The sequence below is a fragment of the Topomyia yanbarensis genome, chromosome 3 (assembly GCF_030247195.1).
Source record: "Topomyia yanbarensis strain Yona2022 chromosome 3, ASM3024719v1, whole genome shotgun sequence".
In the NCBI taxonomy this organism is placed as follows: Eukaryota; Metazoa; Arthropoda; class Insecta; order Diptera; family Culicidae; genus Topomyia; species Topomyia yanbarensis.
In genome coordinates, this window is record NC_080672.1 from 216,218,135 (window position 1) to 216,238,644 (window position 20,510).

Here is a 20,510-nt window from a genome sequence, read left to right on the forward strand (position 1 = left end):
GATTTGATTGATTTGATTGATTTGATTGATTTGATTGATTTGATTGATTTGATTGATTTGATTGATTTGATTGATTTGATTGATTTGATTGATTTGATTGATTTGATTGATTTGATTGATTTGATTGATTTGATTGATTTGATTGATTTGATTGATTTGATTGATTTGATTGATTTGATTGATTTGATTGATTTGATTGATTTGATTGATTTGATTGATTTGATTGATTTGATTGATTTGATTGATTTGATTGATTTGATTGATTTGATTGATTTGATTGATTTGATTGATTTGATTGATTTGATTGATTTGATTGATTTGATTGATTTGATTGATTTGATTGATTTGATTGATTTGATTGATTTGATTGATTTGATTGATTTGATTGATTTGATTGATTTGATTGATTTGATTGATTTGATTGATTTGATTGATTTGATTGATTTGATTGATTTGATTGATTTGATTGATTTGATTGATTTGATTGATTTGATTGATTTGATTGATTTGATTGATTTGATTGATTTGATTGATTTGATTGATTTGATTGATTTGATTGATTTGATTGATTTGATTGATTTGATTGATTTGATTGATTTGATTGATTTGATTGATTTGATTGATTTGATTGATTTGATTGATTTGATTGATTTGATTGATTTGATTGATTTGATTGATTTGATTGATTTGATTGATTTGATTGATTTGATTGATTTGATTGATTTGATTGATTTGATTGATTTGATTGATTTGATTGATTTGATTGATTTGATTGATTTGATTGATTTGATTGATTTGATTGATTTGATTGATTTGATTGATTTGATTGATTTGATTGATTTGATTGATTTGATTGATTTGATTGATTTGATTGATTTGATTGATTTGATTGATTTGATTGATTTGATTGATTTGATTGATTTGATTGATTTGATTGATTTGATTGATTTGATTGATTTGATTGATTTGATTGATTTGATTGATTTGATTGATTTGATTGATTTGATTGATTTGATTGATTTGATTGATTTGATTGATTTGATTGATTTGATTGATTTGATTGATTTGATTGATTTGATTGATTTGATTGATTTGATTGATTTGATTGATTTGATTGATTTGATTGATTTGATTGATTTGATTGATTTGATTGATTTGATTGATTTGATTGATTTGATTGATTTGATTGATTTGATTGATTTGATTGATTTGATTGATTTGATTGATTTGATTGATTTGATTGATTTGATTGATTTGATTGATTTGATTGATTTGATTGATTTGATTGATTTGATTGATTTGATTGATTTGATTGATTTGATTGATTTGATTGATTTGATTGATTTGATTGATTTGATTGATTTGATTGATTTGATTGATTTGATTGATTTGATTGATTTGATTGATTTGATTGATTTGATTGATTTGATTGATTTGATTGATTTGATTGATTTGATTGATTTGATTGATTTGATTGATTTGATTGATTTGATTGATTTGATTGATTTGATTGATTTGATTGATTTGATTGATTTGATTGATTTGATTGATTTGATTGATTTGATTGATTTGATTGATTTGATTGATTTGATTGATTTGATTGATTTGATTGATTTGATTGATTTGATTGATTTGATTGATTTGATTGATTTGATTGATTTGATTGATTTGATTGATTTGATTGATTTGATTGATTTGATTGATTTGATTGATTTGATTGATTTGATTGATTTGATTGATTTGATTGATTTGATTGATTTGATTGATTTGATTGATTTGATTGATTTGATTGATTTGATTAATTTGATTGATTTGATTGATTTGATTGATTTGATTGATTTGATTGATTTGATTGATTTGATTGATTTGATTGATTTGATTGATTTGATTGATTTGATTGATTTGATTGATTTGATTGATTTGATTGATTTGATTGATTTGATTGATTTGATTGATTTGATTGATTTGATTTATTTGATTGATTTGATTGATTTGATTGATTTGATTGATTTGATTGATTTGATTGATTTGATTGATTTGATTGATTTGATTGATTTGATTGATTTGATTGATTTGATTGATTTGATTGATTTGATTGATTTGATTGATTTGATTGATTTGATTGATTTGATTGATTTGATTGATTTGATTGATTTGATTGATTTGATTGATTTGATTGATTTGATTGATTTGATTGATTTGATTGATTTGATTGATTTGATTGATTTGATTGATTTGATTGATTTGATTGATTTGATTGATTTGATTGATTTGATTGATTTGATTGATTTGATTGATTTGATTCATTTGATTCATTTGATTCATTTGCTTCATTTGATTCATTTGATTCAATTGATTCATTTGATTCATTTGATTCGTTTGATTCATTTGAATCATTTGATTCATTTGATTCATTTGATTCATTTGATTCATTTGATTCATTTGATTCATTTGATTCATTTGATTCATTTGATTCATTTGATTCATTTGATTTATCTCATTCATTTTATTCATATCTTTAATTGTATGCATTTCATGTTCAGTCGTTCGTTTTATTTCATTCAATTTGTTAGTATGAGTCAATTTATTCTATTAATCTTATAACTATTTCTAAATATAATCTTAATTTTTATGTAATAACCTAATCTAATTTGATTCGTGTATATTATAATTTTGATTTCCATTAATTTTTCTACTCATTTTATGAATTTAAAAACCTATTGTTTCACTTTTTGCTTTACTTTTTATTTCGGTCGTTTTGTTTTTACATTTCTTACAAAAGAAATGTATAGGATTCGCTCAAACTTTCAAAATTTTTTCCGAGGCCCGGAGGGCCGAGTCTCATATACCAATCGACTCAGCTCGATAAATTGAGACAATGTCTGTATGTGTGTGTGTGTGTGTGTATGTGTGTATGTATGTATGTACAAAATGTCATGTAATTATCTCAGCAATGGCTGAGCCGATCTTAATGAAATTAGTTTCAAATGAAAGGCCTAACGCTGCCATTTGACACTATTATTTTTGATTTTCGATATGTTGTTTACTTTCTGAGATATGGGCGATTTTGTCAAAACACAGCAGGTTTTTTGCAAATAACTTTCGAACGATACAATATTGTTCCACAAACTGCACATAAATAGAAAGCTTGTAAAAATACCTTTCTAACGAGCTATAGATTTGCTAAATCCGTGCACGAGCGACGGAGATATTAAACATTTTGTATTTTTAGTCCTCGACTACCAATTTCCACTAACTAAAAATGAGATTGTTTCATACAGAGTATTGCTTTACTGGTGTTTTAGGGGCAAAACTAAACCGATTTTGAGTATCGGGGTATGAAAACACATCTACGTTATTCAAGGAATTCGATGTTGAGAACATTTTGTGAATTATCTTTATAATAAATGAACTATTCCTCAAAAATCAATATATAAGTTCACTTCAAAGACAAAATAATGTGTTGATAAAGAAACAGTGAGTTCTAGTATTTATCCCTTGGATTAGACATTGCGTTCAATCATGAGGTAAATGTTGGATTGTATATCAATACACAGATCAACAAGTAATTCACCTAGTAGTGAGATAAAAGATTTCTAATATAATTATACTAGTGGCGTCACCGAAAGCAACTGTATGTTTGAAGCCCAAAAATCTAGCGAAAATTTAGCTCTTTTGCAAGATTTAGGTTATACTAGTTATGGCGCAAAAAATACTACTTACATTATTTATGATAAGAATGTAAGAATCAATATATCAAATAAACCTATAAAAATAAACCATCATTTGCCATTCCTCACATGCCCACCCCCCCCCCCCCCCCACCCGCATCACTCTCTCTCTCTATCTCTCTCTTTCTTTCTCTCTGTCTCTCTTCTATCGCATCTATGTAGCTATTTCTGTATCAATTTCTAAGTTGTGTGATAAGATCTTCTGCCAATCTGAAATATTTATTAATTGTAATTGCGAAGGTTTGAGAAAACAAAACTATTTTTTGTCTGCTGCTACATCAACTCAACTTTAATTCAATTGTATTCAAAGCCTGTATCTACACTATAATAAGGGAAATTAATGGCTATATCAGAAAAATATTTGGCTTAACTGGGTAATATGAAAGTTTGACGATGAAAATTTTCAAAAGAGACATTCCACGTGCGATATTTAAACCATTCGTATCTCTATTGAACTTTGAATGAAATATATGCTCACAGATTGAAAGCTGAAACCAGCTGGATTGAAATTGCCATCAACGTTTCGAAGACAAAATACATGAAAGAAAGAGGTTCTATAGACGACAATGTGAACCTCTCAACCGAGTTCGGATTGACGGTGGCAAAATTGAGATGGTCGACGAATTCATGTATTTGGGCTCACTGGTAACCAACGACAATGATAACAGCAGAGAAATTCAGAGACGGATATAAGTGGGAAATCGTGCCTACTTTGGACTCCAGAGGACGCTCCGGTCGAACAAAATTCGTCACCGCACGAAGTTGATTATTTACAAGACGCTGACTAGGTCGGTGGTCCTCTACGGCCACGAGACCTGGACTATGCCCTTGGAGTTTTCGAACGAAAGGTGTTGCGTACCATCTATGGTGGCGAGCAGATGGAAGACGGGAAGTTGCGCAGGCGAATGAACCATGAGTTGTATCAGCTGCACATTCGTTGTATTGGTACGAACTTCCATGAAAAATAACGGATCAAAGACCAAAAATATCCACAAATTAGATCCAGGAAAAGAAGTCTCCCAAAGTACCCACTCTCGATGGGGGATGCAACTGCAATGTGTCTTCTAACTTATCGTCGTTCATATCTGCATATACTGAGTAGTTTGAACCATTTCGTTTTCACAGTATTGGTATGTATAGGACTTATTTATCCATATTTCCTGCACGAGAATTCCGAACGAAAAAATATGAAAGCTATAAGGATGAATGGAAAGAGACTGCATTGCAATCAACTGAACGCACGGCTTTTATGCTATCGACATAGCCTAGACATTTCACACTATTTACTTCAATGTAAATAAAAACTTTGAAATATCTACCTGTCTCATTCACGAATCGCATTCTCCCTGTCGTTCTCTGTTTAAGGGGCTTGAAAGCACATGTGATCTTGTTTCATTTTACTATATTCAATTGCGCGTTAAAATACTGGACCAGCAAATTCTATTCTGCACATAATTTTTTTTCGGGAATATGTGACCAAAAAGTAAACTTCGAATTCGTCAAGTAAAGAAGCATGAAAACAAAAAGAATAAAACCAAAAAAAGATGGAAGCCCTAGAAAGTCCATTGCATATTTATTAGCCTTTTCGCAGAAGATGGGATTTTCAAAAACATTTCAAAACTTTCTGATGCAATGGTTCTCAAATTCGTACAATCCGGTTTGTTCATTTTCCTTATTCAAAAATGTTTTTGGCTTCAAATATATACCCTTTTCATTTTAATTAATTATTTCATTCCGCATCTTTTTATTCGTTTTGTTCATCTGCGTTCATTTTACTAATTTTATTCGTTTCATTCTTTGGATTCACTCTGATCAGTTTATTATTTTGGTGCATTTTACTCATTTCATTCATTGTTTTCATTGTATGCATTTTATTCATTTTGTTCAGTTTCTTCATTTTAATAATCTGACTATTTTTCCAGTTTTAATCATCTCATCCAAATAATTTATTTGATTCAATTTATTTCTTTATATTATTTTTAACCTTTTACCATTGTTCAATCTTTCATTTTAATCAATGCATTTAATTCTGCTCATTTTCTTCTTTTTATTAATTTTATCACTTCAGCTCATTTTGTTTATTTGATTCGTTTGTTTTTTACTTTATTCATTTTGTTCATCCATTCTTTTTATTCATTTGATCCATTTCATTAATTTAATTCATTGTATTCACTGGATGAATTAAATCAATTTGATTCATTTGATTCATTTGATTCATTTGATTCATTTGATTCATTTGATTCATTTGATTCATTTGATTCATTTGATTCAGTTGATTCAGTTGATTCATTTGATTCATTTGATTCATTTGATTCATTTGATTCATTTGATTCATTTGATTCATTTGATTCATTTGATTCATTTGATTTATTTGATTCATTTGATTCATTTGATTCATTTGATTCATTTGATTCATTTGATTCATTTGATTCATTTGATTCATTTGATTCATTTGATTCATTTGATTCATTTGATTCATTTGATTCATTTGATTCATTTGATTCATTTGATTCATTTGATTCATTTGATTCATTTGATTCATTTGATTCATTTGATTCATTTGATTCATTTGATTCATTTGATTCATTTGATTCATTTGATTCATTTGATTCATTTGATTCATTTGATTCATTTGATTCATTTGATTCATTTGATTCATTTGATTCATTTGATTCATTTGATTCATTTGATTCATTTGATTCATTTGATTCATTTGATTCATTTGATTCATTTGATTCATTTGATTCATTTGATTCATTTGATTCATTTGATTCATTTGATTCATTTGATTCATTTGATTCATTTGATTCATTTGATTCATTTGATTCATTTGATTCATTTGATTCATTTGATTCATTTGATTCCTTTGATTCATTTGATTCATTTGATTCAGTTGATTCAGTTGATTCATTTGATTCATTTGATTCATTTGATTCATTTGATTCATTTGATTCATTTGATTCATTTGATTCATTTGATTCATTTGATTCATTTGATTCATTTGATTCATTTGATTCATTTGATTCATTTGATTCATTTGATTCATTTGATTCATTTGATTCATTTGATTCATTTGATTCATTTGATTCATTTGATTCATTTGATTCATTTGATTCATTTGATTCATTTGATTCATTTGATTCATTTGATTCATTTGATTCATTTGATTCATTTGATTCATTTGATTCATTTGATTCATTTGATTCATTTGATTCATTTGATTCATTTGATTCATTTGATTCATTTGATTCATTTGATTCATTTGATTCATTTGATTCATTTGATTCATTTGATTCATTTGATTCATTTGATTCATTTGATTCATTTGATTCATTTGATTCATTTGATTCATTTGATTCATTTGATTCATTTGATTCATTTGATTCATTTGATTCATTTGATTCATTTGATTCATTTGATTCATTTGATGCATTTGATGCATTTGATTCATTTGATTCATTTGATTCATTTGATTCATTTGATTCATTTGATTCATTTGATTCATTTGATTCATTTGATTCATTTGATTCATTTGATTCATTTGATTCATTTGATTCATTTGATTCATTTGATTCATTTGATTCATTTGATTCATTTGATTCATTTGATTCATTTGATTCATTTGATTCATTTGATTCATTTGATTCATTTGATTCATTTGATTCATTTGATTCATTTGATTCATTTGATTCATTTGATTCATTTGATTCATTTGATTCATTTGATTCATTTGATTCATTTGATTCATTTGATTCATTTGATTCATTTGATTCATTTGATTCATTTGATTCATTTGATTCATTTGATTCATTTGATTCATTTGATTCATTTGATTCATTTGATTCATTTGATTCATTTGATTCATTTGATTCATTTGATTCATTTGATTCATTTGATTCATTTGATTCATTTGATTCATTTGATTCATTTGATTCATTTGATTCATTTGATTCATTTGATTCATTTGATTCATTTGATTCATTTGATTCTTTTGCTTCATTTGATTCATTTGATTCATTTGATTCATTTGATTCATTTGATTCATTTGATTCATTTAATTCATTTGATTCATTTGATTCATTTGATTCATTTGAATAATTTGATTCATTTGATTCATTTAATTCATTTAATACATTTGATTCATTTGATTCATTTGATTCATTTGATTAATTTGATTCATTTGATTCATTTGATTCATTTGAATCATTTGATTTTTTTGATTCATTTGATTCATTTGATTCATTTGATTCATTTGATTCATTTGATTCATTTGATTTATTTGATTCATTTGATTCATTTGATTCATTTGATTCATTTTATTCATTTGATTCATTTGATTCATTTTATTCATTTGATTCATTTGAATCATTTGATTCATTTGATTTATTTGATTCATTTGATTCCTTTGATTCATTTGATTCTTTTGATTCATTTGATTCATTTGATTCGTTTGATTCATTAGATTCGTTTGATTCATTTGATTCATTTGATTCATTTGATTCATTTGATTCATTTGATTCATTTGATTCATTTGATTCATTTGATTCATTTGATTCATTTGATTCATTTGATTCATTTGATTCATTTGATTCATTTGATTCATTTGATTCATTTGATTCATTTGATTCATTTGATTCATTTGATTCATTTGATTCATTTGATTCATTTGATTCATTTGATTCATTTGATTCATTTGATTCATTTGATTCATTTGATTCATTTGATTCATTTGATTCATTTGATTCATTTGATTCATTTGATTCATTTGATTCATTTGATTCATTTGATTCATTTGATTCATTTGATTCATTTGATTCATTTGATTCATTTGATTCATTTGATTCATTTGATTCATTTGATTCATTTGATTCATTTGATTCATTTGATTCATTTGATTCATTTGATTCATTTGATTCATTTGATTCATTTGATTCATTTGATTCATTTGATTCATTTGATTCATTTGATTCATTTGATTCATTTGATTCATTTGATTCATTTGATTCATTTGATTCATTTGATTCATTTGATTCATTTGATTCATTTGATTCATTTGATTCATTTGATTCATTTGATTCATTTGATTCATTTGATTCATTTGATTCATTTGATTCATTTGATTCATTTGATTCATTTGATTCATTTGATTCATTTGATTCATTTGATTCATTTGATTCATTTGATTCATTTGATTCATTTGATTCATTTGATTCATTTGATTCATTTGATTCATTTGATTCATTTGATTCATTTGATTCATTTGATTCAGTTGATTCATTTGATTCATTTGATTCATTTGATTCATTTGATTCATTTGATTCATTTGATTCATTTGATTCATTTGATTCATTTGATTCATTTGATTCATTTGATTCATTTGATTCATTTGATTCATTTGATTCATTTGATTCATTTGATTCATTTGATTCATTTGATTCATTTGATTCATTTGATTCATTTGATTCATTTGATTCATTTGATTCATTTGATTCATTTGATTCATTTGATTCATTTGATTCATTTGATTCATTTGATTCATTTGATTCATTTGATTCATTTGATTCATTTGATTCATTTGATTCATTTGATTCATTTGATTCATTTGATTCATTTGATTCATTTGATTCATTTGATTCATTTGATTCATTTGATTCATTTGATTCATTTGATTCATTTGATTCATTTGATTCATTTGATTCATTTGATTCATTTGATTCATTTGATTCATTTGATTCATTTGATTCATTTGATTCATTTGATTCATTTGATTCATTTGATTCATTTGATTCATTTGATTCATTTGATTCATTTGATTCATTTGATTCATTTGATTCATTTGATTCATTTGATTCATTTGATTCATTTGATTCATTTGATTCATTTGATTCATTTGATTCATTTGATTCATTTGATTCATTTGATTCATTTGATTCATTTGATTCATTTGATTCATTTGATTCATTTGATTCATTTGATTCATTTGATTCATTTGATTCATTTGATTCATTTGATTCATTTGATTCATTTGATTCATTTGATTCATTTGATTCATTTGATTCATTTGATTCATTTGATTCATTTGATTCATTTGATTCATTTGATTCATTTGATTCATTTGATTCATTTGATTCATTTGATTCATTTGATTCATTTGATTCATTTGATTCATTTGATTCATTTGATTCATTTGATTCATTTGATTCATTTGATTCATTTGATTCATTTGATTCATTTGATTCATTTGATTCATTTGATTCATTTGATTCATTTGATTCATTTGATTCATTTGATTCATTTGATTCATTTGATTCATTTGATTCATTTGATTCATTTGATTCATTTGATTCATTTGATTCATTTGATTCATTTGATTCATTTGATTCATTTGATTCATTTGATTCATTTGATTCATTTGATTCATTTGATTCATTTGATTCATTTGATTCATTTGATTCATTTGATTCATTTGATTCATTTGATTCATTTGATTCATTTGATTCATTTGATTCATTTGATTCATTTGATTCATTTGATTCATTTGATTCATTTGATTCATTTGATTCATTTGATTCATTTGATTCATTTGATTCATTTGATTCATTTGATTCATTTGATTCATTTGATTCATTTGATTCATTTGATTCATTTGATTCATTTGATTCATTTGATTCATTTGATTCATTTGATTCATTTGATTCATTTGATTCATTTGATTCATTTGATTCATTTGATTCATTTGATTCATTTGATTCATTTGATTCATTTGATTCAGTTGATTCATTTGATTCATTTGATTCATTTGATTCATTTGATTCATTTGATTCATTTGATTCATTTGATTCATTTGATTCATTTGATTCATTTGATTCATTTGATTCATTTGATTCATTTGATTCATTTGATTCATTTGATTCATTTGATTCATTTGATTCATTTGATTCATTTGATTCATTTGATTCATTTGATTCATTTGATTCATTTGATTCATTTGATTCATTTGATTCATTTGATTCATTTGATTCATTTGATTCATTTGATTCATTTGATTCATTTGATTCATTTGATTCATTTGATTCATTTGATTCATTTGATTCATTTGATTTATTTGATTCATTTGATTCATTTGATTCATTTGATTCATTTGATTCATTTGATTCATTTGATTCATTTGATTCATTTGATTCATTTGATTCATTTGATTCATTTGATTCATTTGATTCATTTGATTCATTTGATTCATTTGATTCATTTGATTCATTTGATTCGTTTGATTCATTTGATTCATTTGATTCATTTGATTCATTTGATTCATTTGATTCATTTGATTCATTTGATTCATTTGATTCATTTGATTCATTTGATTCGTTTGATTCATTTGATTTATTTGATTCATTTGATTTATCTAATTCATTTTATTCATATCTTTAATTTTATGCATTTCATGTTCAGTCATTCGTTTTATTTCATTCAATTTGTTAGTATGAGTCAATTTATTCTATTAATCTTAAAACTATTTCTAATTATAATCTTAATTTTTATTTAATAACTTAATCTAATTTGATTCGTGTATATTATAATTTTGATTTCCATTAATTTTTCTACTCATTTTATGAATTTAAAAACCTATTGTTTCATTTTTTGTTTTACTTTTTTATTTCGGTCGTTTTGTTCATTTCTATAATTTATTCAGTTTATTCGAGCTTTTATTCGTGCAAGACTAGAAACTGTTTTCAACCCACCTCTAGTTGGGTGCCTACTTCTCGTGAGTTCTGCAAACTAATCCAATAGTGAAATGTGTAAGAAATGTCTCATCTCACTGCTAGGTGGATTAAGTCGGTTTTTTCTCATGAAAGTTCGTACCAATACAACGAATGTGCAGCTGATACAACTCATGGTTCATTCGCCTGCGCAACGTTCCGTCTTCCATCTGCACGCCACCATAGATGGTACGTAACACCTTTCGTTCGAAAACTCCAAGGGCGCGTTGGTCCTCCACGAGCATAGTCCAGGTCTCGTGGCCGTAGAGGACCACCGATCTAATCAGCGTCTTGAAGATAATCAACTTCGTGCGCCGGCGAATTTTGTTCGACCGGAGCGTCCTCTGGAGTCCAAAGTAGGCACGATTTCCCGCTAAGGACCGTCTCTGAATGTCTCTGCTGTTATCATTGTCGTCGGTTACCAGTGAGCCCAAATACATGAATTCGTCGACCATCTCGATTTCGTCACCGTCAATCCGAACTCGGGTGGGAGGTTCACACTGTCGTCTCTAGAACTTCTTCCTCTCATGTATTTTGTCTTCGAAACGTTGATGGCAATTCCAATCGTGCTGGCTTCAGCTTTCAGTCTTTGAGCAAATATTTCATTTAAAATTCAATAGAGATACGAATAGTTTAAATATCGCTCGTGGAATGACTCTTTTGAAAATTTCAAACTTTCATATTACCCAGTTAAGCCAAATATTTTTCTTATATAGCCATGAATTTCCTTAATTATAGTGTAGATACAGGCTTTGAATACAATTGAATTAAAGTTGAGTTGATGTAGCAGCAGACAAAAAATGGTTTTGTTTTCTAAAACCTTCTCAATTACAATTAATAAACATTTTAGATTGGCAGAAGATCTTATCACACAACTTTGAAATGGATACAGAAATAGCTAGATAGATGCAATGGAAGAGAGACAGAGAGAGAAAGAGAGAGAGAGAGAGAGAGAGAGAGAGAGAGAGAGAGAGAGAGAGAGAGAGAGAGAGAGAAAGAGATTGGAGGGGGGGGGGGGCTGTGAGGAATGGCAAATGATGGTTAATGCAGTGATATTATTTTTAAAGGTATATTATTATGATATATTGATTCTTACATTCTTATCTTAAATAATGTAAGTAGTAATTTTTGCGCCATAACCAGTGTTCGGGCCATTTAAACGTCACGAATGAAATTTTTTTGTGTAACTTTTAAACACAGCCTACCTAGATATAAAATAATATGGCAACACGCACCGCTGCGCCACGTCAGCGTAACAAACGCAACGCAAACGAAGCGCGCGAAAGGGAAGAAAAATGCTACCTGTATTGGAGGATAAATGGCATAAGGTATCGTACTTTCGTCGTGTTAAGACATGCAGTCGAAGATTAGTTTTTTTTTGAGTGAAGCAAATTTAAGCAAGAGTAACACATGTAATTAGATGGAAATACATTATTAAAACTAAACGCAAGTGTTTCTATCCGGTTTCCGAATTACGTGGTGGAAAATTCGCGGAGTTCGTCGGTTCGCCTATAATCACCAAGTTACAGTCCACTCTCGAACATAATTTGGTCCATCGAACCGAATCTAAGGTTGTGAAGTGCTCCGACGGCTCCGACTGTTACGGAACCGGAAGAAAATCAGTATCGTGAAAAGTGGTTACGCAAAACGTGGTTTGGAAAATGGCCGCCATATTGGAATAGTACCAGCGCCATTTTGTTATGAGCTTGAAGACTGGTGTGCGGTAGCCATTTATAGTGTTTTTGTGAGTGTTGAAAAAGCGAGCATTGAGCGCTCTGGGAAACAAAGTGGATTTCTTCGTGGTTTCGATTTGACCATCTGTGCCCTTGAGTTACCGGTTGCGTGAGCATAGACTTGGCTGTGTTCCCAACCATCGTCGAGCATAGGGCTTGACCTGATGTGGTGTTTACGGTGGCATGTCGAAAAGAAGTGATCCAAAGCATAAAGAAGCAACGAAATTTGGAGCTAGTTCTGCACTTGGGCAGTCTACTCTAGATTTTTCGACCCCTCGCATCAAGAAGGAAAAGAAGAAGGTTAAGTTGACGGAGAAGTTGGTCTCCGGAGAGAACATGGATAAGCTCGTCCACCGCCGTGGCGTAGCCAAAGGTAAGGTTACTCGTATCCTCCATACTATATGCCCCGATGAACAGGAAGTGGCTCAGCTGACAGAAGCTGAGGTTAAGGTGTATCTGCGGAAATTAGAAGCAGCTCAAAAGGATTACAACGATGTTCACGAGCGAATAATGGAACTAACGGCGGTCGAGGACTACGAACAACATGACCAGCAGTATGAAGAGTTCGACATCCTGTACGATAATGTTTCTATTATGTTGGAGGAACAGCTCACCAGGATCAACGCAACCGCGGCGGCTGCTGCTGCTACCACAGAGCTCACAAGGAATGGCAATAACCAGCAAGCACCAGTTGTAATTCACCAACCGCTTCGCATGCCGATTCCCACATTCGATGGTCGGTACGAAAGCTGGCCAAAATTCAAGGCCATGTTCAAGGACCTCGTGGACAGAGGTCCAGATCCACCAGCTGTCAAGCTATACCATCTGGAGAAAGCTCTGGTCGGTAGTGCAGCTGGTCTTATTGATGCAAAAACAATCAATGAGGGCAACTATGCCCATGCGTGGCAAATCCTGGAAGAGCGGTACGAGAACAAGCGTCATGCCATAGATTCCCACATTCACGGTCTGCTGAATCTTAAGCGCATGACTAAGAAGAGTCATTTGGAGCTACGCAATCTGGTGGATGAATGCAGCAAACATGTCGAAGGGCTGAAATTTCTTGAACGACAGTTCGAAGGTGTTGGAGAGGATTTCGTGATTCAGCTTTTGGCCGCAGCGTTGCACTCTGACGTTCGTCATCTGTGGGAGTCATCGGTTAATCATGGAGAGCTCCCCGAATACAAAAAAATGCTGACGTTCCTGAAGGAACAGACTTTCATACTGGAGAGAATTGAAATCAGCTACCAGAAGGCTACAATTCCCGTTAAATCTGCTTATGCACCTAGCAAACCGCCGGGTCAAAAGGTACATGCAACGGTTTCGTCGAGCGAGACGGAAATAAAGTGCGATTTCTGCGGTAAGGTACACGCAAATCATAACTGCGCTGATTTCAAATCTCTACCGGTTCCGCAAAGATTGGTGAAAGTACGTGAGAGAAACGTTTGCTTCAACTGCCTAAGAAGAGGCCATCGTAGTATCGACTGTTCGTCGGACAAATCGTGCCAGAAGTGCAAGCGTCGGCACCATAGCCTGTTGCACGCAGAGGACAAACCTAAGGTGGCTCCGGAACCACCTGTAATAGAGCAAGAGAATGCACCATCAGCAACGGTTCCGACAGTAGCAACTTGGCTACTCATTCGCAGCAAGTGCTGTTGCTCACGGCGGTAGTGGATGTTTTTGATAAAAACTACAAGCCCCACCCGTGTAGAATATTATTGGACAGTGGTTCCCAAGTAAATTTAATTTCACGTTCAGCGGCTGATCTGCTGGGATTGATGCTGAATGCTTCAAAGGTCACGTTGTTCGGAGTCAATGGCGCGAAAATAGAATCCGCTAGTGATTGTGTGGTGCATCTGTCTTCAAGGTACGCTGATTTCCACGCAAAAATCAAATGCCTTGTCACCGACAAGGTCACTGCAGATCTCCCTACGTCGGCTATGAACAGTGCATTAGAGATTCCCGTTGGTGTTCAATTGGCTGACCCGAAGTTCTTGCATCCTAGCAAAGTGGATATGCTCTTGGGTAACGAATGGTTCCTGAAGTTGTTGCTACCTGGTGAGATTATGTTGGCTGAGGGTCTACCCATTTTGCGCGAGACCCAATTTGGCTGGGTTGTTGGTGGCGTGTATAATGATGGTGCGGCATCAGATGGAGCAGTTCACTCGCATACAATCACGATGGACGATTTAAGCCAGTCCATTCAACGATTTTGGGAAGTCGAAGATGTTGCTAGTGCTGATAAATCGTGCAATGATGAGGATGAGTGTGAAGAGCATTTTAAGGTTACCCATCGTAGAGATGCGTCCGGGCGATACATAGTCCAGCTGCCTCTGAAGGAGTCCGTCAGCGAGCTGGGAGATTCTAGGTCGATGGCATTAAAAAGGTTCCATGGATTGGAACGAAAATTGTTACGGTATCCGGACTTGATGAAGCAGTACCAGGAATTTATGGTCGAGTACGAGAGTCTTGGCCACTGTGAAGAAGTTGATGTAAACAAGGATCCAGTAGACACCATTAAGTGGTACTTACCACATCATGCTGTTCTGCGACCTTCAAATACCACTACTAAGTGTCGTGTAGTGTTCGATGCGTCCGCTAAGGTATCTGGTCGATCGCTCAACGACGTAATGAAGATTGGTGCTATCATCCAGAGCGATTTACAGTCCATCTCACTTCGATTCCGTATTCCGCTTCATGTGTTGGCTACTGATGTGGCCAAAATGTATAGGCAAGTCTTAGTCGATCGGCGGCATACGCCGCTATCTCGTATATTCTGGAGGAAAAATCCTTCCGATCCCCTTCGCGTCCTAGAGCTGACAACTGTCACCTACGGCACGGCTTCTGCCCCGTTTTTAGCAACGCGGGCACTCTTGCAGCTGGCTATCGACGAAAGCTCCAAGTACCCGCTAGCTGCAGATATAGTGAAGAACAGTTTTTATGTCGATAACGCGTTGTTCGGATTCAACAAGTTGGATGAAGCAAGTGAAGCTCAGGTGCAGTTGATTCATCTCCTTCAGGCTGGTGGATTTCATTTGCACAAATGGGCATCAAACAATCCGGTACTGCTGGAGCGTATTCCGGAAAAGGACCGGGACGAACTGGTCAGTATTGATGAAAGCGGAACAAGTGAGGTAATCAAAACATTAGGGCTAATGTGGAACCCCGATTTGGACGTTCTCCAGTACATCTCCCTTCCAGTAGTGAGTGAAAGGGACGTAACCAAGCGACAAGCGCTCTCACTGGTATCGAGAATGTTTGATCCGTTGGGACTTGTGGCACCAGTTATCGTTGTCGGCAAACTTCTAATGAAGAATATCTGGAAAGAAGAAGTGGAATGGGATGAAGAGCTCACGGGTGATTTGAGGAAGAAATTTGATTATTTTCTTAGTGCATTGTGTGGTATTACACGCCTTCGCATCCCTCGTCATGTGATGGTGACTGGAGCTGCTGCTTTCGAGCTTCATGGATTTGGTGACGCAAGTATGGAGGCATACGGGGCTTGCGTGTATATCAGGTCAATCGTGTCTGGTCAAGCTACGGTAGTACGGTTGCTGTGTGCCAAGTCGAAGATTATTCCGAAGACAGTGTTGACCATTCCAAGAAAGGAGCTTCTAGCTGCGCTTTTGCTGCACAGATTGGTGAGAGCAGTGATTTCAGCATTAGAACTGTCTTTTCGTGACATTACACTATGGTCGGATAGTCAAGTGGTGCTAGCATGGCTAGCTAAGAATCCGGACCATTTAGAAGTGTTTGTACGCAATCGAATTAGTGAAATTACTGCGACAGGAATGAAATTCAAATGGAAATGTGTTCATACACTGGATAATCCGGCCGATGTAGTGTCACGCGGTCAAACTGCTGATGGTCTTGAGAACAACGACCTTTGGTGGAATGGACCGTTGTTCCTGCGCAATGAAGAATATCAGGTGGTTGATCCAGAACCGCTGTCCGATGACGATGTACCTGAGTTGCGGCGATCCACTATTGTTTCTACGACAATGAAATCGGAGCCGTTACCGATTTTCCAGAAGTTCGAGTCCTTCAGGAAGCTCCAGCGAATCCTTGCCTACGTCTTACGATTTTGCTGGAACGCGAAGGAAAAGGTGAAGAAGAAGCGAATCATACAGCGGTTCCCAACTGTGTTTGAAATGCGCCACTCCTTGAAGGTGATTGTACGGGTGGTTCAATTGCAACATTTTAGTAAGGAAGCAGCCATCATTGAGTCCGGTGAGTACTGCAAGAGATTTTCTATGTTGAACCCTTTTATGGACGATGGAATGATTCGTGTCGGCGGGCGTCTTCGGCATTCAAATCTGCCGTATGGCGTGAAGCATCAGTGGGTCTTACCAAAGGATGATGTGATTGTGAAACGATTAATTGAAGCTGTACATCGTGAGAACCTACACATTGGACCGCCGGCTCTTCTAGCCCAGCTTCGTCGTCACTTTTTGATTTTGGGAGCTCGCTCTGCTGTACGTAAGGTGACAAGAAATTGCGTGCGGTGTTTCAAATTAAAACCTCCGTGTGCAAGCCAATTCATGGGGGACCTGCCGTTAGCAAGATGCGACAAAGCTCCCGCTTTCACCAAGGTGGGCGTCGACTTTGCAAGTCCTATGTTAATTAAGCAGACTGGTAGAAAGGTAGCACCTGTAAAGGGATATGTGAGCGTATTTGTGTGTTTGGTTACTAAGGGAATTCACCTGGAGCTGGTTGAAGACCTGTCTGCTGATGCATTTATTGCCGCATTGTTGCGATTTGTCTCTCGTCGTGGCGTCCCTGAGCAAATATTTTCCGATAACGGGACAAACTTTATCGGAGCCCGCAACGACTTGATCGAACTGCACCGCCTTTTCAAGGATCGAACCACCAATTTGAAGTTAGAAGAATTCTGTCAATCCCGACAGATTGAATGGAAAATGATTCCTCCAAATGCACCACACATGGGAGGAATTTGGGAGGCAGGGGTTAAAAGCATGAAGGCAATCTTGAAAAGAAATTTGAATTCATGCCTACTTACAATGTCTGAATTTTCGACATTACTCTGCCAGATTGAGGCTCAGCTCAATTCTCGGCCATTATATGCGGCCTCCGACGACCCATCAGAGCTTGAACCCTTGACTCCGGGACATTTCATGATCGACAGACCTTTAGTTGCTATTCCGGAGCCAAGCTACGACGGAATTCCTGTCAATCGGCTTTCCAGGTGGCAGTATGTCCAGCATTTGCGTGAGGAGTTCTGGAAACGCTGGTCTCTAGAATATCTGCAGGAGATACAGATACGACAAAAATGGGACAAGAGAAAGGAGAACATTAAAGCTGGAATGGTGGTAATCATTCGAGACGACAACTTACCACCGCAGCATTGGAAACTAGGAAGAGTAGAAAAAACTTACTCAGGATCGGATGGATTGATCCGTGTTGTCGATGTCCGAACCAGGGTCGGTATCTTGAAGCGCCCAATTCACAAGCTGGCTCCTTTACCGATATTGGACAACCAGCTTCTCGCGGGGGAGGATGTTCGGGCCGTTTAAACGTCACGAATGAAATTTTTTTGTGTAACTTTTAAACACAGCCTACCTAGATATAAAATAATATGGCAACACGCACCGCTGCGCCACGTCAGCGTAACAAACGCAACGCAAACGAAGCGCGCGAAAGGGAAGAAAAATGCTACCTGTATTGGAGGATAAATGGCATAAGGTATCGTACTTTCGTCGTGTTAAGACATGCAGTCGAAGATTAGTTTTTTTTTGAGTGAAGCAAATTTAAGCAAGAGTAACACATGTAATTAGATGGAAATACATTATTAAAACTAAACGCAAGTGTTTCTATCCGGTTTCCGAATTACGTGGTGGAAAATTCGCGGAGTTCGTCGGTTCGCCTATAATCACCAAGTTACAGTCCACTCTCGAACAACCAGTATTACCTAAATCTTGCAAAAGAGCTAAATTTTCGCTAGATTTTTGGGCTTCAAACATATACTCGCTTTCGGTGACGCGACAAGTATAATTATATTAGAAATATTTTATCTCACTACTAGGTGAATTACTTGTTGATCTGTGTATTGATATACCATACAACATTTACCTCATGATTGAACGCAATGCCTAATCCAAGGAATAAATACTAGAACTCACTGTTTCTTTATCAACACATTATATTGTCCTTGAAGTGAACTTATATATTGATTTTTGAGAAATAGTTCATTTATTATAAAGGTAATTCACAAAATGTTCTCAACATCAAATTCCTTGAATCACGTAGATGTGTTTTCATACCCCGATATTCAAAATCGGTTTAGTTTTGCCCCTAAAACACCAGTAAAGCAATACTCTGTATGAAACAATCTCATTATTAATTAGTGAAAATTAATAAGCGAGGACTAAAAATTCAAAATGTTTAATATCTCCACCGCTCGTGCACGGATTTAGACAATCTATAGCTTGTTAGAAAGGTATTTTTACAAGCTTTCTATTTATGTGCAGTTTTTGGAACAGTATTGTAGTGTTCGAAAGTTATTTGCAAAAAACCGATTTAATCCACCTAGCAGTGAGATGAGACATTTCTTACACATTTCACTATTAAATTAGTTTGCAGAACTCACGAGAAGTAGGCACCCAACTAGGGGTGGGATGAAAACAGTTCCTAATCTTGCACGAATAAAATCTCGAATAAACTAAATAAATTATAGAAATCAACAAAACGACCGAAATAAAAAAGTAAAGCAAAAAATGAAACAATAGGTTTTTAAATTTATAAAATGAGTAGAAAAATTAATGGAAATCAAAATTATAATATACACGAATCAAATTAGATTAGGTTATAACATAAAAATTGAGATTATATTTAGAAATAGTTATAAGATTAATAGAATAAATTGACTCATACTAACAAATTGAATGAAATAAAACGAATGACTGAACATGAAATGCATAAAATTAAAGATATGAATAAAATGAGTCAAATGAATAAAATGAGTCAAATGAATCAAATGAATCAAATGAAGCAAATAAATCAAATGAATCAAATGAATCAAATGAATCAAATGAATCAAATGAATCAAATGAATCAAATGAATCAAATGAATCAAATGAATCAAATGAATCAAATGAATCAAATGAATCAAATGAATCAAATGAATCAAATGAATCAAATGAATCAAAGGAATCAAATGAATCAAATGAATCAAATGAATCAAATGAATCAAATGAATCAAGTGAATCACATGAATCAAATGAATAAAATGAATCAAATGAATCAAATGAATCAAATGAATTAAATGAATCAAA

At 33.2% G+C, this 20,510-nt stretch overlaps 1 protein-coding gene across 1 annotated transcript in view; it reads left to right on the forward strand.

The window, feature by feature from the left end:
• The window catches only part of LOC131687655 (uncharacterized), a 90,376-nt gene extending 71,624 nt beyond the window's left edge, over positions 1-18,752 (forward strand). Inside the window, exons 4-5 of the mRNA XM_058971750.1 lie at positions 13,510-14,885; positions 14,930-18,752. Of these exons, the coding sequence (XP_058827733.1) occupies positions 13,510-14,885; positions 14,930-18,752 (5,199 nt within the window). The remainder of the gene's footprint in view (positions 1-13,509; positions 14,886-14,929) is intronic.
• The last annotated feature ends 1,758 nt before the right edge of the window (positions 18,753-20,510 follow it).